Source organism: Nyctereutes procyonoides, unplaced genomic scaffold, assembly GCF_905146905.1.
Source record: "Nyctereutes procyonoides isolate TBG_1078 unplaced genomic scaffold, NYPRO_anot_genome, whole genome shotgun sequence".
NCBI classification, from domain to species: Eukaryota; Metazoa; Chordata; class Mammalia; order Carnivora; family Canidae; genus Nyctereutes; species Nyctereutes procyonoides.
The window spans coordinates 21,875,777-21,901,067 of NW_026575037.1; the positions used below are offsets into that span (position 1 = coordinate 21,875,777).

The 25,291-nt window shown below is 38.1% G+C and overlaps 1 protein-coding gene across 3 annotated transcripts in view; it reads left to right on the top strand.

Moving 5' to 3' along the window:
* Window positions 1-25,291, top strand: part of CRB1 (crumbs cell polarity complex component 1) — a 140,298-nt gene that overhangs the window by 22,669 nt on the left and 92,338 nt on the right. For all 3 annotated transcript variants that reach the window (XM_055319423.1, XM_055319426.1, XM_055319424.1), the window contains one exon: window positions 5,435-5,617. In XM_055319423.1, coding sequence (XP_055175398.1) covers window positions 5,435-5,617 — 183 coding nt within the window. The remainder of the gene's footprint in view (window positions 1-5,434; window positions 5,618-25,291) is intronic.

The following is a 25,291-nucleotide window of genomic DNA, read 5'->3' on the forward strand; positions in this document are numbered from 1 at the left end:
ATAAACTAAAAATTCTTGTTGTTAAAGGTTTAAAACCAACTCTTCTACTTATCATTGTTTAATTTAATTGTATTCTTCATTGCTCACACATACCTATTGGTGTACTATGTATTATCTAAAGTAGGTTACTAAACTGCCCGATCTTCAGAACTTTCTAGAAGAAACAGAGGGGAAAAATGAATTGAAGAATCAATTTCAGCATGGTCTTCATGGAGAAAAATTCACTTGCAGATGCTTCCTTTTCTTCCAAGATGTTTTCTGTGATAACTAGAATATATTGAAACCCATGAAACAATATTAAAATCCTAGGAGATTGTGTTATAAGTCATTGAGCCAGTCAACATAGTTATGATGGTCCCCATAGAGGATATAGAATGATATTCCAGAAATCAGTGTATTCTCCTAGGCATTAAAAATATAAATGAGATTACAAGTTTAATATATATAATATATATATGTTTAATATACATAAATATACATTATATACACAACTAAAAATTACACATGAAGGGTAATTAGACTGGAGTGTAGAGGTAATGCCAGAATCAGTAGAAAATATTATATAATATTTGAGTCATCAAGTCACCTGTACCTGTAAATATTGATGTGAATTTTGGCAAAAAGCCTGCCATATTTTTATCTAATTCTCATTAGGATTTAATGGGTAGAAATAAAAGAGCATGTCTCTTCTTTCATGGTACACTGGAAAAAAATGATAAACTTATGATTATTTAAAATCTAGTTGTTATAAGCTTACTTATCATCTACCCCCTTCTCTCTTTCATTTCACTGTCCAGAGGAAAAATAATCCCGTGTTTGGGGAGGAAAAATGGGGCCTGAGGTCAATCCAATTGTTAGTAGCTTTGGATTGAAAGGCATCTTATTGCCTGTGGGACATTCAGCATGCGTTGGTTACATATATTTTGTAGGTAAAAAACAAACAAGCAAATGTGAAAGTGTAAAAGGAAATTTGGAATTCTGTGGCTCAGAGATATTTGTAAGTCATGTGCCTACCCACTTCCAGATAATGAATAGGGCATGCTGGTTATCCTTTGCTTATTGGCTTGACTTAAATACTGAAAATTTTCCAAAATGTGTTTTTTCACATTCCTGTCATCAATCAGCACTCAACATTCAATCAATGCTCTGTACAGGATCTCTATCTGGAAATGGGTGGAGTGGGCAGTTTGGGAATAGAACAAATCCATCACTTATTAACTGAGTGAACTAGGGTGGTTACTTCTTAATTCTTAAGTTCTTTATCTGCAAATGAAGGATGAAAAAATAACTTGTATTATTATGAAGAATAAAATTACAAAAATAAAGCCTGGAGCATATTAGGTACTCAAAAAAAAAGCAACTGTTATTACATACCAGTTTCTACAACAGGAGGTAGGAATTACACATGAGATGGTTTTTATTCTCTAGAGGGGTTATAATGAAGTTAGGCAGTTAAGAAGACCTACCTAAAAAAGACGAATTAATATGTGTTCCATTCATTCATGGATTCAATCATTTAAGTCACATGGAATTCAATGTCAATTATATACATCAGGGGTCTGAGAATCAAAAAGACATGATCCCTTCTTCCCAGGAATTTAAATTCTAGTAGAGAGACAGTGTAAAAAAATATGCATAGTACAATTTTGGTACAATGAAAAACTATAATAAATTCTGTAACAGGAAATAAGGGGAGAAGAAGTACAGAGATGGCCTGACCCAGTAGGCACCATTTTAGAAAATTTGAAAGATCACTAAGCATATCTCAGAACTGTACTCACTAACTGTGTGACTTTGGACAAGTTACTTTACTGCTCAGAGCCTCAATTTCCCCATCTATAAAGCAAAGGAGGTAATATCCACCTCACAGAGTTGCTTTAGAGAGATCCAGTAATATATATAAAGTTCCTAGGTCAGCCTAGACCATAGTAAGCACTCAATAAATGTTAACTAGGTACCAAAATTAAGAGACTGACTATCCTAGACCCTATGGCTATCACATAGCACATAAATTTTTTAGGGCAAGAAGAGAAGAAGGGAAAGGAGGACAGAAGGAAGAAAGGGCTGTAGACACACATGGAAAAGAGCATATCCAGCTGTAGAGCTTTGAGTGACTGTTCCAAGATGCTGGACTACATAGGGTGGGTGGTAGAGAGTTGAGGCTGGGGAATAAGACAAGACCCAAGTCAGATCACAATGCTGTTTGTCTGCCCTGCACACTAAGGGGAGGAGAGGTAGCATAATCTGACCTGTTGGTTTAGAAAGAACCATCTGGCACTTTAGTGGAAGATGACTGAAGAGAATAAAACAAAAGGCAGAGAATCTAGTTAAAAAAAAAAAAGTTCTGCAGTGGAAACAAGAGATAAGACTATTCGCCTGAACTGTGACTGCAGTGTTAAGGGCGGGGATAAGGGAATGGACAGCCATGAGACTCATTTAGGAGGCAGATGTGATGTGGGAATTAACAGAGGGGCACAGAATAAGGACAGGTCTGCTTGAGTTTCTTTCACGAGTTACCGGTTGATGGTGTTTTTGCCTAGAAGGAAAATTTCAGAATGTCTTTGTATCCTATTCTTACTGTTATATGTAAAGAGAAGATTTAATGCTACAAACTACCCTGTATCTAAGACCCCATTCCTTTGGATTGCAAGACCACCAATGACTGAAGACAATGGCAAGAATCTACCACTGTAATTGCCTGGGGTCCTCATTTCAAAAGTAATTAATTACGAGAAGTGTCAGTCATCTTAAATGCTTCTCTTAAAAGTTTTCTTGTTATCCAGGTAAGATTGGATTGGTTAAAAAAAAAGAAAGAAAGAAAATGTTAAGAACCCTGGGGACTTGACTCAATATCACATTGTTTCTTTATACAAAGTTTTATAGAAAAACTTGTTAAAACTATTGAATACAGCCTTGACCAAAGGAGTCTATTTATATACACGGTTAAAGGGAACAGCAAACAAAATTCCCACAGGGCCCCTGTGGTAGGGACAGGACCGGGAAGACCATAAATCAGAACCTCCCTAATGTTCGCTATAGGAATAGGATAATGCATGAGTCAGGAACCAGAAAAGGATTTATGAAGGTTTTAAATTACTTCCTAACCTGGCCTGTGTATGAGTCTTGAGACTTAAACTGAGAAAAAAAATGGAAAGTAGTTGGAGCTTTCTTCAATAAGTTCAGTGTAGCACCATGAATACCACTTGATAAAAACTTGTGAAAAAGTAGATATTTGGGTTTAAGAAACTTGAGTTCTTGGTGGCAGTGGTGGGGGTGTCACCACAAAGCATCATGGGATTTGATCTGACATGTGCTTTGAGTTTCCTTCTTCATCTGCAAGTTTCTTCTTAGATGGCTGAGAAAGACCTCATGGGTCATATGTGACAAATGTATTATACTGTTGAGCAACAGAATTTATGTTGTGCTTATGATTTGACATACGACCCCATTCAGGTTTTTAATAAAATTACAAAATGAGTAATATCATGTTCTCATCATTTGCTTATTAATGGTCAATTCTCCAATTTACTTGCTTAAACTATAATTGTAATCTAAATTGTTGATTATTACTCTTTGAATCTCATTCAGCTATTGATTGAAAGTCTACTATTTATGCATTGCTCAGTATTGGAGTAGTGAATGAAAGAAAAAAAAAAGCATCCCTGCTTTTGTGGAACTTATAGTCTATTGAGGGAAACACTGCCTATAAACATAATAACAAAAATAATAAAAATTATTATAAGAGCAATAAAAGAAATAACTGGGTGATATGAGAGAAAACAAAAGAATCTTCAGATCTGTTCATGAGGAAAAGCCATTTGGAGAAAGTCATACAAGATTAAGTCTCAAAAGCAAGACTTAGCCAAGCACAGTCTTGGAGGAGGAGGAGCATAGTCTAAGAGAGGGAACCCTGTCATGAAGGCCCTGGGGGAGAAAACATTCTAGGGAAGGAATGTAGAAATGGGAAAGGGGCCAGATTAAATAAAGGGCATTTTTGGTTAAGGATTTTTTTTTAAGATTTTATTTATTTATTCATGAGAGACACAGACAGAGAGGCAGAGACATAGGCAGAGGGAGAAGCAGGCTCCCTACAGGGAGCCCGACATGGGACTTGATCCCAGAATGCCGGGATTACTACCTGAGCTGAAGGCTCAACCACTGAGCTGAAGGCTCAACCACTGAGCAATCCAGGTGCCCCAGGTTAAGACTTTTGAATTTTAATTTGTATGAGAGCAGAAGCCATGGAATGATTTTAAAGTAAAGAAATATCATGGTCAGATTCATAAGTTTTATCATTTTGGATTGTAAATTTCATTTTAAACATGTATCTCTCAGCAGAGTTAAGGGACATTGCAAAGATCTTTAGTTGACTGTGAAGTCATTTGTATTTTAAATTATGTCCTTTAAAACTACATGTATCAGCTTATGTATGTATAGTGCTATATAAATAATCTTATAAATCAATCAGAAAGACAGTCTAATGGGGAAAAAACAGGAAAAAGAATGAAATGATTTTTAAAAATCCAAAAACATGTTAAAGTCAGTAGTAATTGGGGAAAATGTAAACTCAAACAACAATGAAGTACTTTTTTTTTTTTTTAATCTAACCAACTGCTAAAACATTTTATTTGGTGACAGCAAGTGTTGCCAAGGTTTTGGAGCCATATGCACATTCATCCAGTGCTAGTACGTATGTAGATGGTACAACTACTCCAGAGGGGCTTATCAGTGTATATATATCTATATACACACACATACATACTTTAAGAGGTGCATGTGTGTGTAAAACCGGAGAAATAGTTCTGGCATGGACTATCCTTTATATCTAATATTTACAACTTTTAATAAAGCACTAAATCATTCATGTTTCATTTTTATTTTTGTCCTCAATAAAATGACCCAGCTAAATCCACTCAAATACAAAATAATTTTTTATTCTATTTTATTCAGTGTGAAGAAATAATCATTTACCTTTGCTTTGCCCTAAGAAAAGAATTTAGGGTTGGCTATGTAGTTTCTGCTGTCTTTTTGGCTATTTTCTTTTTCTTTTTTTTCTTTTTGGCTGTTTTCTTAAAAAAAATATTTTGTTCTTGCTAAAAATTCAGTTGGAGTATATGAGGAAATACTCAAATGGGGTATTGAGGAAATGGAATCTTTAAAATAATCAGGAAATCAAGGTTATCCTGAAGTCCCATTACATTAATCAAAATATTAATCAAATGTTTTTAAAAATAATGGTCACTATTGTACAAGTGATTCTTTTGCTGCTGCTGTTTTCAAGGAAACTTTCCCTTCCCAGATTCTCCTTGCTAGCAACTTGAGGGCAGCACATCGTCTTGTTAATTGGTGCCAGCCCAATGGTCAGTCTCCTTTCAGGCATAAACTCTGGTTTATGACTTTGACTCAGCTGCTTCTCTGAACTTTTATCCTGCAGGATACACAGGTGCCCAATGTGAGACTCACATCAACGAATGCAACGGGAACCCTTGCCAATCTGGTGGGACATGCATAGAGCTGTCCCCAGAGAAACCATATGGACACCTTGCTCAGCTGCCTTCTTCGTTCAGTCACCCTGAAGCCTCAGGTTATGTTTGTATCTGTCCACCTGGACTCACAGGTGAGGGCAAAGAGAGGAGAGACGGCTTGACTTTCTAGCACTTTATGGCAGATCATGCATTTAGTCATATGGTGTATTAGCAGCAAGATCTGTGCAGTATAAGCTGTTGCAAAGGGTCCCCCTTGTGGGCATGAAAAATACCATGTTTCATATATCATAATTCATCAAATCATGAGGAAAATGTTAAAATAAGGATAAAGGAGGTATAAAAGGGGAAATGCTTTTACACATTATGCTGGGAATTGAAGCCCAACTCAAATCTTTACTGTATAAACAGAAAATGTTGGGATTTTTATTTTACAATGATGCTATATTTTTATGTTATTCAAATTTGCTTTTAAAAATTTAATGCACTTATGTTTACACTGAGAGCAATTATCTAGTCTCAAATTATCTTCTTCAACTACTTTATAGCTAAAGTTGTTCTGTATGTCAAATTTAAATGGTTCTTTTTCAGCAGCCTTCTTACTCTGAAACCCAGAAGAAAGCTGCATGTATATTTTCCAATGAGCAGTTGTGTTTGTGTCTGCTTCCATGTTCTGGAAATTTTCAGAAATTTGGAGACAGTCCTCATATTTGGTAATGAGTCACAACTGTCCTACAACTGCATAGATACCACTGAGAAAACTGATTACAATCAAACTTTCCATCTTATTTCTTTCTCAATAGATTGATACCTGAGGAAACTATTTTGGTTGTTTTTTAAGATTTCTGAGAAAAGTAAATAAAGAATAAGAAACAAAGGGGGGGTTGTCTATCTACATTTACTATTCCTTTTCTTATGGTGTTTCAGTTGTGAAGTTTAATGATCTTTGAGTCATGGCAGTGTTTGCTGTAAGGTTACTATAGAAGGTATTTCCTTCTTCACTGCCCCCTCTATCAGAACACAGAGAAGAAAAATCTCCCTAACTTCAGTGTCAGGATAAGCAGTATTTTTCCTGAACAACTTCTTGCTTATAAGATTTTTCCTTTAATAAAAGGAATGCAAATAAATCTTGATAAATGATAAAAAGCATGAAATAAACTCATGTAATACATCATGTGTAGATGGCTAAAAATCAGTTAATGTGGGTTCTACAAGCATTAGCTTTTTTCCGGAATATATTTATGTATTTACCTTACCTGGGATTATTTCAATTTCTTGTCTCTGTTTCTTATGGTTGCCCTCCCCTTATTTTTTCTAAACTATTTATTCTTAGCCAAATGTTCTTGAAAAGTGTATTGGCCTCAATATCTAAGGACCTGCCAAGCATGACTATATGAGTTAAGAAGTCCTGGCTGCCCCACATCTCCATAGCTTATTAAAAGCAATAGTGAAGGGGAATATAAGGGAAGGGAGAAGAAATGTGTGGGAGATATCAGAAAGGGACACAGAACATAAAGACTTCTAACTCTGGGAAATGAACTAGGGGTGGTGGAAGGGGAGGAGGGCGGGGGGTGGGGGTGAATGGGTGACGGGCACGGAGGGGGACACTTGACGGGATGAGCACTGGGTGTTATTCTGTATGTTGGTAAATTGAACACCAATAAAAATTAATTTATAAAAATAAAAATAAAAAAAATAAAAAATAAAAGCATTTATTTTTCACTGATATAAATTCCAGAAATGGGTTCTCATGATCAGTTGTCCTATGAATGGTGGTTCAGGGTCACAAGCTCTTCTCTCTTTTTCTTTTTCTGTCTTCGAAAGTGATATCCAAGGTTATCATGCTCTTCTTCAGCAAGCCACTGGAGAAGGAAAGAAAGTGGAGTGTGGCATCTAGAGGGTTTTTATTGACCAATACCAAAAGTAGTGGTTATCTCTTCTATTCACATTCTATTGGTCAAATTCAGTCATATGACTACATTTAAGACTGAGAAATCTAGTTTTGTTGTGTTCCTAACATAAAGAGGAATTTTTGTTAATTCTTTCAGATTTTCTACATGGACATTCATGCTCCTGCCTTTCAAAAAAGTAATGTTTGCATAGCATATCTTTTTTCCATCCTTATACTTTCAACTTACTTATCATTGAATTTGAAATGAGTTTATTGTAAACAGCATATTCCACAGCATATTATTGGGTCATACTTCTTAAAACAATTATTCTGTCAATTTCTGCCTTTTAATAAATGTGTTTAGATCATTTACATGTAAGTAATTATTGATACGTTTAGGTTATTTATTTATTATTTGTTTTCCATTGGATTCTTGTGCTTTTCTTAACTTCCTTTAGGTTACTTGGCCATTTTTTTTTCAGAATTTCATCTTGACTTATTTATAGCACTTTGGATATACTGTTTTGTGTAGTGTTCATAGTGGTTTTCCTAGGTATTACAATATACATATTGCATATGTATCAAGCCTATTGGTATTAACATTTTACCACTTTGAGTGAAGTAGAGGGACCTTACTTCCAGTTAGGTCCCTTTATTTTCCTTATTTTAGAACATCATTGTCTTGAAGATCAGATGGTATTATAAATCTTATTTTAATCACCATGTATAATTCAGAAAATTCATGAAGAGAATTGACAGTTCTTTTCTTTCAGTATTTGAGAAGCTATACATAACTTTCTTTTCTTTTTTCTTTTTTTTTCTTAGAGCTAGGGCAGAGTGAGGAGGGGCAGAAGGAGAGGGGGAGAGAGAATCCCAAGCAGACTCCATTCCCAGCACAGAGCCTGATGAGGTGCTTGATACCACAACTTTGAGATCATGATCTGAGTCGAAATCAAGATTCAGACGCCTGACCAACTGAACGACCCAGCTGCACCTCTATTTTTAACTCTTTGAGGAACCTCCATACTGTTTTCTAGAGTGGCTGCACTAGCTAGCATCCCCACCAAGTGTGTAAGAAGGTTCTCCTTTCTCCACATCTTATAACACCTGTTGTTTCCTTGTTAATTTTAGTCCTTCTGACAGGTGTGAGGTAGTATCTCATTGTAGTTTTGATTTGTATTTCCCTGGTGATGCGTGATGTTGAGCATCTTTTCATGTGTCTGTTAGTCTTCCTGTATGTCCATTCATAACTTCCACCCATTTCTACACTGGATTATTTGTTTTTTGGGGGGTTTTATAAGTTCTTTATGGATTTTGGATACTCTTTATTAGATATGTTGTTTGCAAATACCTTCTCCCATTCGATAGGCTGCCTTTTAGTTTTTGAAGTCCCAATTACTCATTTTTGCTTTGGTTTCCCTTGCCTCAGGTGTTATATCTAGTAGGAAGTTGCTATAGCCAAGATCAAAGTTACTCCCCATGTTGTCTAGGATTTTGATGGTTTCCTGTCTCACATTTAGATCTTTCATCCATTTTGAATTTGTTTTCATGTATGGTGTAAGAAGAGGTCTGGTTTCATTCTCTTACAAGTGATCATCCAGTTTTCCCAACCATTTGTTGAAGAAACTGTCTTTTTCCCATTGGACATTCTTTCCTATTTTGTCAAAGATTACTTCCCCATAGAGTTGTGGGTCCATTTCTGGGTTTTCTATTTTGTTCCATTGATCTATGCATCTGTTTTTGAGCCAGTACCATACAATCTTGATGACTGCAGCTTTATAATACAGCTTGAAGTCCAGAATTGTAATGTCTCCATCTTTGCTTTTCTTTTTCAAGATTGCTTTGGCTATTTGGGATCTTTTGTGGGTCCATACAAATATTCAAGTTCTGAGAAAAATACTGGTGGTATTTTGATAGGGATTGCATTAAATGTGTAGATTACTTTAGGTGGCATAGACATTTTAATACTATTTGTTCTTCAATTCATGAGTATGGGATGTATTTCCATTTCTTTGTGTCATCTCCAATTTCTTTCATAAGCGTTCCATAGTTTTCAGAGTACAGATCTTTTACGTCTTTGGTTAGGTTTATTCCGAGGTATCTTTTTTTTTTTTTTCTCATGAGCAGAGTGTAAGATCTTTACTTTATCCGTGTGGTTTCTCCAAGCTTCAAATACAACTATACATCTATCCTTCAGACAGTGCCCAACATCTATTAAGCATGTGGGAAAGGCAAGTCCCCTCTCCTCACGACCAGGTGTCACTGGCCAAGAAATGGCTTCTATTTAATAGAATTAAACTTTGTGATATTGACCAGAACTCGAAGTCTTCCCCCTCCCCGAAAATACATTATTTGAATTCAGTTCCATGTAAAACATAAAAGCAGTTTCCTGATTCCCATTGTAAGTGCATTAGCCACATTTTCACATATAGAAACCTTAGGTACATGCAACTGTTTATAAAACATGACTCTGTGTAACACATTTACATTCATGCCATAAAATTGAATGTATCTGTAACTTCAGCATCGGGGCTTGAAATCTGACTTTGCCGTTCATGAGCAGGGGGACCTCAGCCCCTCTGAGCCTATTTCCTCAAATGCACAATGCAGATGATCATTGACTTCACAGCAGTCAATCTTCGAGGCTTGTCCTGGGTGTTGTGAGGCCGGTGGATCTCTGCACCTGCCGGCGGGTCTCTGCACCCCTAGGAATGGGATACCTAGGGGATCAATTCCCTGATTTCTCTTTCTGCTGCTTCATTATTAATGTATAGAAATGCAACAGATTTCTGTATGTTAATATTGTATCCTGTGACTTTACTGAATTTGTGTATCAGTTCTAGAAATTTTCTGGTGAAGGATTTCAGGTTTTTTACATAGAGTATCATGTCTGTGAATAGTCAAAGTTTGGCTTCTTCCTTGCTGATTTAGATGTCTTTTATTTCTTTTTGTTGTCTTATTGCTGAGGTTAGGACTTCCAATACTATGTTAGACAACAGCAGTGAGAGTGGACATCCCTGTCTTCCTCCTGACAGCAGAGGAAAAGCTCTCAGTTTTTCCCCATTGAGGATTATATTAGCTGTGGGTCTTTTGCATATGGCCTTTATGATATTGAGGTATGTTCCCTCTATCCCTACTTTGTTGAGGGTTTTAGTCAAGAATCGATGCTGTACTTTGTCAAATGCTTTTTCTACATCTATTGAGAGGATCATATGGTTCTCATCCTTTATTAATGTGGTGTATCATATTGATTTATTTGTGAATATTGAGCCACCTTGGCATTGCCATTCCTGGCAACCCAGAAATAAATCCCACTTGATCATGGTGAATGGTTCCTTTAGTGTACTGTTGGACTAGATTTGCTAGTATTTTGTTGAAAATTTTTGCATCCACTTTCATTTCAGATATCGGCCTGTAATTCTCTTGTTTAGTGGGGTCTTTGTCTTGTTTTGGAACCAAGGTAATGCTGGCTTCATAGAATGAGTTTGGAAATTTTCCTTCCATTTCTCTTTTTTGGAACAGCTTGAAAAGAATAGGTATTAACTCTTCTTTAAATGTTTGGTAGAACTCCCCTGAGAAGCCATCTGGCCCCAGGCTTTTGTTCGTTGGGAGATTTTTGATTACTGGTTCAATTTCTTTGCTGGTTGTTGGTCTGTTCAAATTTTCTATTTCTTCCTGTTTCAGTTTTGCTAGTTTATATGTTTCTATGAATTTCTTCATTTCTTCCAGACTACCCCATTTGTTGGCATATAATTTTTCATACTGTTTTCTTATAATTGTTTGTATTTCTGTGGTGTTGGTTGTGATCTCTCCTCATTTGTGATTTTATTTATTTGGGTCTTTTATCTCTTTTTTTTTTTTTTTGATACGTCTGGCTAGGGGTTATCAACTTTCTTAATTTTTTTCAAAGAACCACTCCTGGTTTCATTGATCTGCCCTACTGTGTTTTTGTTTGTTTCTATATTGTTTATTTCTGCTCTAATCCTTATTATTTCCCTTCTTCTGCTGGTTTAGGCTTATTTGTTGATCTTTTCCTAGGTCCTTTAGGTGTAAGGTTGGGTTGCATATTTGAGATTTTTCTTGCTTTTTGAGATAAGCCTGTATTGCTATCTGCTTCCCTCTTTTGACCACTTTTGCTGCCTCCCAAAGGGTTTGGACTACCATGTTAGTTTGTTTCCATGTATTTATTTATTTCTTCTTCAATTTCCTGGTCATCCCATTCATTCTTTAGTAGGATATTCTTAACCTCCATCTATTTGGGTTTTTTTTTTCTGGTTCCCCCCCCCCCTTTTTTTTCTGGTTGACTTTGTTTCATAGTGTTATGGTCAGAAAATATGCATGGTATGATCTCTGGTTTTTTTTGTATTTGTTGAGGCCTGATTTGTGACCTAGTATGTGACCTATTCTGGAGAATGTCCCATGTGCACTTGAAAAGAATGTGTATTCTTCTGCTTTAGGATTAAATGTTCTGAATAGATCTGTTGAGTCCATCTGGTCCAGTGTGTTATTCAAAGCCCTTGCCTTTTTATTGATCTTCTGTTTAGATGATCTTTCCATTGCTGTGAGTGGGGTGTTAAGTTCTCCTGCTATTATTGTATTATTATCAATGACTTTCTTTTCTTTATGTGTGTTATTAATTGTTTTATATATTTAGGTGCTCCTGACTTAGAGGCATAAATATTTACAATTGTTAGATCTCCTTGCGAGATAAACCCTTTTATTCTGATATAGTGCCCTTCTTCATCTCTTGTTACAGTCTTTGATTTAAAATCTAGTTTGTCTAATATAAGTATGCCTACTCCAGCTTTCTTTTGATGTCTATTAGCATGATAAATGTTTCTGCATTCCCACACTTTCAATCTGAAGGTGTCTTTAGGCCTAAAATGACTCTCTTGTAGGTAGCATATAGATGGATCTTTTTTTTTTAACCCATTGTGACACCCTATGTCTTTTGGTTGGACCATCTAGTCCATTTATATTCAGAGTAATTATTGATAGATATGAATTTGGTGCCTTTCTAGTCCTTGTAACCTTTGATCTTTCTTTCCCAAAGAGTACCCTTTAATATTTCTTGTAGGTCTAACTTAGTGGTCACAAACTCCTTTAGTTTTTGTTTGTCTGGGAAACTCTTTATCTCTCCTTCTGTTCTGAATGTCAGCCTTGCAGATAGACTATTCTTGGCCACATCTTTTTCCCATTCAGCACATTGAATTTTTCATACCACTCACTTCTGGCCTGCCAGATTTCTATAGATAGATCTGCTGCTCACCTGCCTTGTAGGTTAGGGACTTCTTTCTCTTGTTGGTTTTAGCATTTTTTCCTTATCTCTGTATTTTGATAATTTACTATGCTATGTCTTTGTGTCAGCCTACTTTTCTTGGTTTTGATGGGAATTCTCTGTGCTTCCTAACTTTGGGTGTCTGTCTCCTTCTCCAGATTAGGGAAGTTTTCAGCTATTATTTCCTCAAATAAATCTCCTGCCCACTTTTTCCTCTATTCTTCTTCTGGGAGTCCTATGATACAAATGTTAATATGCTTTATGGAGTTGCTGAGTTCCCTAAGTCTATATTTATGATCCAATATTTTTCTTTCCCTCTTCTTTACAGCTTCATTATTTTCCACAATTTCATCTTCTATATCACTGATTTATTCCTCTGCTTTTTCTATTCTTGTAGTCATTACATCCAGTTGGTTTCCAATCTCACTGTTGGATATTTCATTTTGGCCTGACTATTGTTTTTAGGCATTTATCTCTGCAGTAAGGGACTCCCTGATGCCTTCTTTGTTTTTCTCCTTATTATTCTTGCTTTAATTCTGAGATAGGCATATTATTTATATCTATTTCGATTAGATCCCTGGCCATGACCTTTTCTTCTTCTTTCTTTTGGGATGAATTCTTCTGTCTTGGCATTTTGTCTAGGTCTCTGTCTTCTTCTATGTGTTAGGAAAGCATGTTACACTTCCTGATGCTGAGAGTAGTGGCTTTTATAATAAAAGGTCATATACCATCCAAGGCCTGGTGCTTCAGGAAGTGTCTCTGGTGTCTGCTGTGTGCACTCCAATGTTGTATTTTGGCTGCTCTTTCCCTCAGGTCAGTTCTCTGTAGAGTTTCCCCTTGCCTGCATTGGGGAGTGTTTGTACCTTGGCCAGAGTGGTGAGTTTTAACTAGTTGTGCTTTGGTCTGCTTGTTTAAGAGATCTGATGCTATTTCCACTAGAGCTGAAGCTTTGCAGGACCCTATGGTCAGTAGACATGGTATGTGTGTGTTGGGGGGATTGTTCTGGTCTTTTGTGGGAGGGGCCCACTGCCTTGGGTTTCAGGTACATGTCCCCCCAAAAACAGTACCAACAGAGCACAGGGATGTGGGGCTTAGTGTAAGTGGTTTAGGCCACCAGTGTTGGTGCTGTGCTGCTTACTGAAGTTAGTTTATGCTAAGGGTCCAGGGAAGCAAATGGTGTCAGCCCTCTCCCTTGACCCCAGAGAGGGGAGTTTGTGCCTACTGCTGTCCAGAAATCCCCCCAAAAGAAGAACAATCTCCCCTTGTGTGTCCCAGTTATCCCCCAGATCACCATCTTCGCCCTGCATCCAGGCCGTCTGCCCACCTGGCAGTGCAGTATACCTGTGTTCTATTCTAGGCAGACCAGCTGAGTTTTAAAACTCCAAACTTTAGGGACCTGGCCTGGAAGGGACTGTACTGGTCCTCTGGGGGAGGGCTGGACTGATGCAGTTTTGTCCCAAAAGGGTATTGCCCCAAAGCACAGGGGTATGAAGTTTGGAGTAAAGCACTGCAAAGAGCCAATGTCCAGGTTAACTACCTTCAGCAGGTGTCTCTGTGCCTATGCTAAAGGGTGGGGAGGTAAGTGGTGCCCACTAGCTCTTTTGTCCCTGGAGAGGCAATGCCACCTCTCCGAGATGTGCTCCAAAAAGGAGGAGCCATCTCTCCTAGTGCATTTCAGGATATCCTCAGATCACATCCTTTGTCCCTAGGCTACATGCCTTCTTTCTCCACAGAAGCACTACAGCGCTCATTGGGTTCCACACCACCCACATCTGGGACCTCTAAAATCCTTGTTTTTGAGGAATGCCTTGGTGACTCAGTTTGTTAAGTGTAAAACTCTTGATTTTAGCTCAGGTCATGGTCTCAAGGTTGTGAGATTGAACCACATGTGGAATTCCATGCTGGGCATGGAACCTGCTTAAGATTCTCTTTCTGCCCTTCCACCCCACCCTGCGTGTGCAAGTGTGCATGTTTTCTCTCTCTAAGAAAAAACTAAAGCAAAATAAAACTCCAGTCTCTGAGTCCTGAAGGTTTTAAAAATCCACAAAAATCAGCCCTTCTTTTTTCCCAATCAGTGACTTTGGGAAAGTGTTTTCCTTGTGTCATCCCCTATGTGCTCCTCTTCTCTCTCTCTCCCTCTCTATCTACCCCCCCCCCAACACTCCATCTCTCCCCTCCATAAAACCATCCATTCACCACCACCCCCAACCATGTCTCCACACCTACCTTACACGATGTGGCCTCTTCTCTCCCTCTAGTTGTGTAGTTGGTTCCATCAGTCCTCAGATTGATTTCTTGGGTATTCAGAATGATTTGATGTTTATCTAGCTGTGTTCAAAGGATGAAGCAAGCCTAGGGTCCTCTTCTATTCCACCACCTTAGTTCCTCCCTATATCACTTCTTTCTACACTCCATGGTTTAAAATCAGAAATCCGATGTCATTGAAATTGGTGTTGCCATATAGAGAATGCATCATTTATCTGGCTACTTGAAAAGAAAACACATGGTAGTGAAAATACCTTCAACTTTGTGTTTAGTTTCCAAAATTTTATTTCTGATGTGTCTTGGTGTCATTTTACTTGGGTTTGTTCTATTTGGGTTTCATTCAGTTTTTCAAATCTGGGTTTATGTCTTTTACCAAATTTAGGAAGTCTTCATCTCAAGAGAATTTGTAATTGCTTATTAAATTATTTTATGATGGTTTCTTCAGAATCCTGGTCAGATAATTCTGACACCTGATGTAATTCAGGGTTGATGTTAGTTTCTTTTCTTTTCTCAATTTGTGGTTTTCTAGTTCTTGGTATAATGGATAATTTTCAATTGAATCCTGGACATTTTGGATGTTACATTAGGAGACTCCAAGTCCTACCAGAATATTTTTAAATTTTAGCTGGCAGTAACCTGCTTAGTTTTGGCAAAAAGTTCCTGACCTACTTTGATGGTCAATGGGTCCAATGACCAGTTAAATTGCAGTGTTATTTTCGTCTCCTGGGTTCATCTGGGGCCACTGGGGCTCCCACTGGTGTCTGCTAATGATATAAATGACACATAGTTAATTTTTTTTACAAGCTGTGCATTTTCACTGTTCTATCCCTTGTTAGATTTTTAAAAAAGATTTTGTTTATTTATTCATGAGAGACACACAGAGAAGGAGAGGCAGAGACATAGGCAGAGGGAGAAGCAGGCTCCATGCCGGGAGCCCGATGTGGGACTCAGTCCTGGGACTCCAGGATCATGCCCTGGGCTGGAAGGAAGATGTTTAACTGCTGAGCCACCCAGGCATTCCTATCCCTTATTAGATTAAAATAAAATTTCCATCATGATAAAAAAATGTGATTTTTATAATACATTTAAAGACTGAGCTCCATTCGAGGAAACCACTAGAGTTGTTCAATATAGTTACAAACTATTCTTTTTTTATTATAAATAAGGATGTGTTTATTACTCTTCACTATATAGAGAGTTACCTTCTATATTGAAAATGGTTGTGGTTGCAATATAATTTTCTAACTTTTTATACTTTCAAGTGAACCATACTACAGTAGAAATTAACTCAAAGGCTTGGAAGACAATACTCAGGGAGATAGAAATAAAGACAGCTTGAGGTTACAGAAAGTGAGAAGTTGTGAAAACAAGGAGGTGGAGTATTCTGGTGAGAAGATCCAAACCCCTCTTAAGGAGGACTAGCTTGTATCCAGGGTTTTTTTCTGGGAATTCCATCAAGTAAAGCAAGTTATCATGGCCCAGAGAAACCAAAAGTCTCATTCAATGAGATAATTGAGACAAATATGAAGGTCTATTTAGATATTTTAATGACTTGGAAGCTCATGGGTCTAGTTGCAATAATGGTTACTATTCTATAATTCCCCAAAATCATTAAATAAAATTTCTTTGGCAAAATGTCTTCACACACTCTCATGACTGTTTTGTGCCATAGCTGCAGTGCTCAAACTGAAATAATAATGGTGCATAAACACTTGATTTAAAGGTCGTTGAGGGGATCCCTGGGTGGCGCAGCGGTTTGGCGCCTGCCTTTGGCCCAGGGCGCGATCCTGGAAACCCGGGATCGAATCCCACGTCGGGCTCCCGGTGCATGGAGCCTGCTTCTCCCTCTGCCTATGTCTCTGCTTCTCTCTCTCTCTCTCTCTCTCTCTCTGTGTGTGTGTGTGTGTGACTATCATAAATAAAAAATAAAGGTCATTGCGTTTATTTAAACCCACATACTCACATAATTTTAATGGCAAGCTAAATAAATCTATAACTAAAGAAGGCCTGTAGTTGAATACCACTGTTCAGTTCATTCCAAAATCAATAAATTAGCTTTATTTTGTATGACCATCCTTGACCGTTACTAGAAGGAATGTTGGCTGCTTCTTTCTATTATGTCTTAGCTTTCCAGTTTGGGGCGATGGACTCCGGTCTAGGGATATAATGATGAAAATACATAATGTCTTCCTAAAGGAAACTGAAAAACTATGAAGAAAAAGAGGCACAAAAATACGAGATACAATAAAATATAATAACTGCCACAGGGGAGCCGTAAAAAAGGTAGTCAGACAAATCAGAAAAGAGGCCCTATTCATGTTCTTTATACCAGATAGAATTTGTTGAAAATTATAAGAATCCAAACGACTTGATAAGTTAGCATTTTTTTAACACAAAGGACCATGTTACTTCTAAAAGTCAAGAGAGGATCTCATGACCTGTGTGCTTACCCTTGAAGCATCCTGTCCTAACCAACCAAGCTAAATTGGAAACAATTGATGAATCTTTGTAATGTTAACATTTTGTTTCTGTTTATCAAAATATGGTAGTGATAATACCTTTAACAAATTTCCCAACTGTCTCATAAACCAAGTCCAATTTTCAGTTCTAACTTTCACTCCCAACTCCAATTAGCATTTACTCCAACAAAAAGCAACACCATCGCTGGTCTCTGGAATGCTACGTTGTTTGCCTCTGAGGCTAGGATTTATTCTGCTTCACCCATCTGCTCTCTGTATGGAAAGAATTGAGGAGTGCAGCAGGGGATCCTGTGAAGCCCTGGCTTCAAACCTCAGGCAGAAATAGCGGGGTTTTTAACAATAAACACCCCGATGAGAGCCACCTGGCAAAGTGACTGTACGCAGGAGCTCTCAATTCTCAGGTTCATCTGCTTCAAGCACAATGTTACTAAAAATGAAGCATTCACTTTTCCTTAAAAATTAAATCCTGTCACTTTACCTAAATTCGACTGAAATAGCCATACTGGGCCAAACATGTAGCACTGAAAGTGTCATGTATTCATGAAGCATTGAGGTATATGGGACAGTCAATATCTCCTGCCTAAAGAGAGATTTTCAATAGGATTTGTTCATTTGCTGACTTTATGTTTTAGGCTTATTGTTGTTCTTAGAGATGCATTGTTTTTCTTACTTACAATTTCATATTTGAGAGTATAGATCCTAAATAACTTGAAGGGATATTAGATATACATAGAAAACTATGACTCTAAAAGGCCAAATGTTGCTTCAGTACTTAATAAAACATGCATTAATATTTCCAGTAGATTCATCTAATTTGCTTCCTTTGCCTTTGTTATGCATGTTCTATACATGAAACTATTCACAGTGTGAGCACATTTCTGCTGGTACTACTTTTGGTTTTGCTATGGTAACTACAACAATTAGGAAAAGTGTGCCACCTACTTCTACACAGATTAATTCTGAAAATCATGCTTATTTGTTCTTACTATCTGCTATCGACAAAGATATTATAGCTAGTAGGAAAATGTAATCATCATGATTTGGTAGACCAAATGAAGACTAAATACAGAGAATAGGCTTGTCTGTGATACCCTAATGACAGAGATGGCTAACCTAGGCATCAAGGGCCTTGGCTACTTTATCAGAGTAGCATCATTTTGTTGACTTGAAATCCAATGACCCGAGGAAAAGCTCTCAAATGAATAATCAGCGGAGAGTTGCCAGCTCTCTAAATCAAATATTCTGGCCAACACGTATTAGAAAAAGACTAGTTTTCTAAAACAAAAGAATAACACCATTATAAATTCTTCACTAGGAAACTAATAATTAAATTCTCAGTAATCCACATTGTCGTGCCGTAGGTACTGTTCTTGCAACTTTGAGGACCTGAATGGTACATTTTCATATCAAGATCCTATTTTCATGTGAGATATTTGGGCCACCACCATTTAAAACAGCTGTAAGGGCAGTGATGGTCTCATAATATGCAGGTGTTCATTAGTACAAGAAATTGAAAAAAGTGTTCAGAGGAGAAGTTGAAGATACTAGGAACTGTGTTTGCTGTAGACCATACTGCAGACCATACTGCAGCCCCTCACATGACCTGGTCACCTGCATATTTACTACTTGTGAGGATGGCCATATTGACACCACATGTCTTTTTCTAGCTGTTCAGGATCCCCTAAAACATGTTGATCATTAGGAAGAACAGCGACCTTCACCTGACCTAATCAATGGTTACAAGTTTATACCAAAGTTCACTGCTATGGTTGTGGAGAGAGTGCAACGTGAGAAGACACTTCAGAAATACCTTTGTCCCCCCACATTCTCCTCCCCAACCACCTCGACATCACATTCACCTGGAATTTTACTTAAGCCCTGAGCAGCTGAGGTCCCAGTCCTAGGGAAAGTACCAAAGTCTTAGATTAACCAGATCTCTTACAGAAGAGTTTGATCTCTTTTACCACGACCTATGGGTGAGCCTAGGTGTCACCCCGAGATGCCCAGGTGTCTCAGGTCCTTTCTTGCCAGGTCCATCAAGCCTGACTCTTATGCCGAATTGCTGTGTGTATGGCTTAATTTCTTTCAATTTCCCACCCTTTTATGTATGGTCCACTATGTCCTAAAGATCTCAAACTTTATTATAAGTTCAATTACGTATATCCTTAACCTCTTATCCAAAAGTTTCTTTCACCTGCGTGCTTTAGCTGAAATCCAGCTATCTTCCTAGGATATTATTTTTTCTACAACCCTCTCAAATGGGGGCAGGTTTCTGGTTCTTTCCCCAAATCCTGTGTTCTAAAAATAAGCTAAATATCCTTCTCATTTCATTGCTACTTCTAGGCAGTCGCTTCTCTTTCTTCACTGAAAATATCAGTTTATTTTATTTTTCCCTCCCTTCTCCTATATTCATTTAAAATAAGATGAAAATTGAGATGGAGGTTAGATGTTACTGAAAATGAAGCATTCGCTTTTCCTTCATAAGAGATGCTGAACTCTAGGAAACAAACTGAGAGTCGCGGGAGGGGAGGTGGATGGGGAAAGGGATAATTGAGTGATGGGCATTAAGGAGGCCACTTGGTATAATGAACGCTGGGTATTATAAGCAACTGAGGAATCACTAAATTCTACCCCTGAAATTAATTTTTTAAATCTCAATTTATTCTAAAGTATGTATCTTTGGACTATGCCACCCACTGCCTCTCCTTGCTGTAACCTTCTTTCTACTTCCTGGTACCTTCCTCTTTGTCACTGAAGACATCTTGAAACTTTACTCTTTTCATCATTCTTGGAAACTTCAATATATATGCACAAAGTCCATGCACTCATTATCTCCCATTGGCCTGCTTTCTTTCTTTCTTTCTTTCTTTCTTTCTTTCTTTCTTTCTTTCTTTCTTTCTTTCTTTTTGGCCTACTTATTTCTAATGACTATGACCGCCACCCCACAACTTCTACCCACCCTATGGTCACAGCTTTATCATCACCAATAACCTCACTTTGAAAAACTCGCTTTTGGTCATTCTGTTCTCTAACCATAATGTCTATTTTTTCCAGTTCACTTAACTCCAAGATTTTTTTCATTGTTCCTAGTCAATTGTTCTAACCATTTTTTTTCACTAATTGCCTCATCCTTTATCTCAGCTTGGATTTCAAGGTATAAACCTATAATTATTCTCTTGCACCTACTGTCAGCAGCCTTGATCCTGTCTCTCTCTATTGTACTTACCTTGCAAAAGTACACTTATGGTTAAACCTAACACCCTACCTTCTCCTCATGTATGAGCAATTTGAATGTGGCTGGAGAAAAAGTCACAAGTCACCCACTGCACTGATGAGTATCACTTTAAATTTATGACCCCCATTTCAAAGTGGCTCTTAGTGCTAGACAAAAATCCTTTTGGAGTTCTACTTCCCAAGGTGACCATTTATACTTTCTCTTTCTTCAAACCTCCAATACTCCTCCCTCTTTGTTACTGTGAGTGGATTTTCAGGTTTATGATTTCACATGAGAGAAGAACTACATCTCCCCTCTACTAAACCTATTGTTGGATTGGAGATTTGATTTTATCCTAATTACAGCTCATAACTTAGTGTGTTAATGCTTCACAGATGCTGGGGGAAAAAAAACAGATTTTTGAGTCACACACACAAAGAGGTCCACACAGTAAGCAACATGAACATCAGATTGACCTCAATTGCTCTTACACCCAAGTCCCACAGAATTGACACTGTATATATAGGGGCCAGGTGAGTACTACATAGGTACAATTGAAGAATACTGAGTGGAGGTATTCACTGTTGTTATAGCAAGCAGTATGAAACCTCTTTGAAAGAGAGACATTAATTACTTCAGCCCTCAAATTTGCTTGCTATCAAACAAACCCCTCCACCACCACCAAAACAGCTTGGGTATGGAAAATTCAGGGTCTTCCATTCTTGGCATTCTTAGCAAAAGCCCACGAGGACACACAAAGCCCAAGATGGATTGTTTCTTCCCGCAAACCATCCCATTACCATACACCTTCCTGGCTGAACTTGAATTTTCATATGACATATGCCACTCCATTAGCCTCCCTGATTAATCTGACTGCCAGAGATTAGGGCCAAATCTGCTTTATTTGCCTCATACAGCATTTAATTAATGATACTGTCAACAAGACTCTAAGCAATAGGATAAGGTCAGCAGGTAATATTGATTTTCAACTCTACTCCCCAAGGTCCTGGACTCAGCAATTGAATAAGTCCCAAGGGGTACCAGCAGGTGTTATTTCAGACATCTGAGGTGTAGCCTAAAGCCAGTCTGTGACTTACACAAGGGGACTTAGGCCCACGTGCTGATTCTTTGATGTCATTACGAATAATCACAGGGGTAATAGATGAGTAACCCTCACCCTCAAAAGACGGACATTCTTTCACATACGAATATATAATACATAGGAACACGCTTCACTCCAGTTTGGAATTTGTTGTTGGACTTGATGTAGATCGTGGTTATGTTTGTTTGGTTAGTGTGGTACATTGTGCAGTGTCCCAGAGTTGCAGCTCTGATTACTGCGTGTGGCAACCCAAAGCTACTTGGGCATCAGAAGAAGCATATACATTTGTATCATTAGGATTGAAACAAGATCATAGGGGTCCCTCTGTTGAAGGTTGAGAAGGGGACAGGTTCAGAATCTACCACTGATGCTGTCAGGCATGACAGAGAAGTTCAGGATCCACCAAGTGCTCAGAGTTTTTATAGCATGTAGACAAATCCAGTGGTGCATTAAATTGTCAGCTGCAGACGCTGCTAGATTCAGTTAGACCTGATTGTTTGCCAGTCTGCAATGCTGAGTCTAGGGGACAAGGAGAATATGAATTGCCCCCTTTCCCTGAACCACCTGGGGTCTACAGTGTCCTGTCCTCAGGTTCTAGGATTGTTGTTCTCCCTCCATCACCATGAAACTGGTGTGTCCCATCCTGGGAGCTGTAACTTTACCTTTTCTCCAGTCATCTGTTTGAACCAATACCTTTCAGTGAGAAGAGTCAGAAATAAATAGGAAATGGCCATTTAAAAGACTGACAGCAATCTATTATATCTTCTAACTTTGTCCAAGTGGGCCATTGGTAGAAGAATTGGTAGGCAGTATTTTCAACCAAGTAAGTGGTCGTTGTCTTAATGATTTAAGACTGTGTCAATTCAATAAAAGAATCCACATAGCTGAGTCAGAGTTAAGTTTTAATCCCTTAGTCTCCCCTATACGTAGGCTACCACTCAGCGTGTATGCAAATCAAGCTGGTCTGGAATCATCATTAGGGGAAAGAAAGAAACTTCAGGCACGTTATGCAGAATTACGAATTTTCAAAATAATCTATATGACCCTTCACCCCTTTCATCCCGATCATTACCCACGAGGTGGCCTACACAAGATTAACCTTTTCTGATGGTGGCTATATTTTGTGCCCTAATTGCCTCAATAAGGTGTGTGGACCAGAAAGAGGTGAAGGAGATATAGTTAAAAATCTTTTGAGGTTGGGGCACCTGGGTGGCTCAGTGTGTTGGATGTCAGACTCTTGATTTTAGCTCAGGTCATGATCTTGGGGTCATGAGATCCAGACCCCATTGGGCTCTCTGGAGAATCTGTTTATTCTTTTCCCTCTGCTCCCCCTCTGGCTCTATCTCTTTCTCTTTATCCCCCTCCCTCAAATAAAGAAGTAAATAAAATCTTGGGAAAAAATATTTAGGGGCTGATTTTTCAAAAGTCTACCCTGCATCTCTCAAACTTGCTTGCTGTAAGAAACCACCCTGAATATTGGCCCAGGTAATGAAGGGTTAGGGTCTTGCCTTCTTGGTACACCCAGCGAGAATATGCAGACTGACTCTCAGGGAAGATTGATTCTCTGACACATGCCCATTTACCTGTTTTTCATTATTCATCACCTCCCAGTACCTGTCCATGTTAGAATTACCTTCCTATGGTACATTCTCAGCCAAGTCCCTCTACTTCGGCATTGGATCTTCAGTGACTCAAGGACTTTTCTTTACCAGTTATTCATTCTAAATCTTACATCATTGATTTCTACTCTATTCTAAATCACTCTCATCGATTTGGTTATCTTCCATATGAAAAAACAAGCGTCTCTAGAATGCATCTCCAGGTATCATCCTACTTCTCTATGCTAACTTCCTCCAGAGAGTTGTCTATACTTACTCTACTTTCTCACTCTCTTAACCTTCTCCAGTCAGGCTGTTCCCATAGCTTCAGTGAAAACTTTCTCGTCAACAATACCCATTTTGCCAATTCAAAGCTTAGTTTTTGGTTCTCATCTTACTTGACCTGTCACTACTATTTTAGAGTTGCTCTCCCCCATGTTCTGGATACAATGTCTTTATTTAAGATCCGTCCCCTTTTCTTCTTACTCACTGCCATTCTATTGGTTTTGCGTCATTTCTTAATCTCTAAATGCCAGAGTCCCCTAAGATTCAGTCTTTGGGCATCTTCTCTTTTCCATCTACACTCACTCTCTAGGAAATCCATGCACTGTCTTGACTTTAAATTTATATAGATATTTATAACACTAAAATTTTTATCTCCAACTCTAGCCTCCTTCCTGAGCTTTCCTTAGCTTTTCAACTTAGAAAATGAAAATTATTTTCAAACATAATTGACCCCAAATGAAACTTTTAAAAATTTTCTTTCTCCATGCATTCATTCCAAAACAAGAAAAGCAAAGCAGACAAGCAACAACAAAACTAATAATTACAACAATGAAACAAAAATACTTTTTTTTCCCTATTTTGATAATGTTAGCAATATTCACCCAGTTGGACCAAAAATCTAAGAAGTCATATTTAATTTCTCTCTTTAACTTCACATCCAATTCATCTTCAAGTTTTATAGGCTTCTCCTTCAAGATGTATCCCAAGAATGACCAACTCTCCCCACCTCTTCCATTTCTACTTTAGACCAAGCTGCTGCCATATCTTACCTTAACTACTGCAATAGCTATCTAGATTTTTTGGGTGTTTCTATTCTTAACTTCTTAAATTTGTTTTCTGTGCAGCTGTTAAAGTAATTTTTAATGTACAAGGGATCATATAGGTCCTCCATTCAAACAATCCAATGGTTCCCATTACACTGAGTAAAACCCATATTCCTTAACATGTTCGACAAGCTCCTGATCTTGGCCTTCCTCTCCAAACTCACTTCCTGACTTCTCACTCTATTTCCTCTAACTAGACTGGTTTCTTGGAGTTATTTGATTAGGCCAAACTTAGTCCCGAATTGGAGGCTTTACATTCACTTTTCTTTCTTTTTTAAAGATTCCAAGGCATCAAGATGGTGTTTCATTTACTCTTTTAGATCTTTGTTCAAATGCCACTTCTCTAGAGAGGTCTTTCTGGACTTCACTAAATTAAATGCCCCCACTCTACACTCCAATATATACATACACATACTCTATTTCTTTTTTTTAAGATTATTTATTTACTTATTCATGAGAGACACAGAGAGAGAGAGGCAGAGACATAGGCAGAGAGAGAAGCAGGCTCCATGCAGGGAGCCTGATGTGGGACTTGATCCCAGGACCCTGGGACCACACCCTGAGCCGAAGGCAGAGGCTCAACTGCTGAGCCACCCAGGTGTCCCCACATACTCTATTTCTTCGCCTGAATTAATTTCTTCATATTATTTATTACTACATGATCAATGCACACATGCTTGCAGGTATGCAAACACACACATGCACACGTGTGCACACACACACACATTTGTTTATTTTTAGCTCCACCTCCCAGCCCTGACTAGAGTTGTCCACTATGAAATAAGTTTTGAATGTTTTGCTGATGAAGTAGCCCCAGGACCCAGCGCAGTGCCTGGTTCATAATAGGAGGCCCAACAAATATTTATTGAAT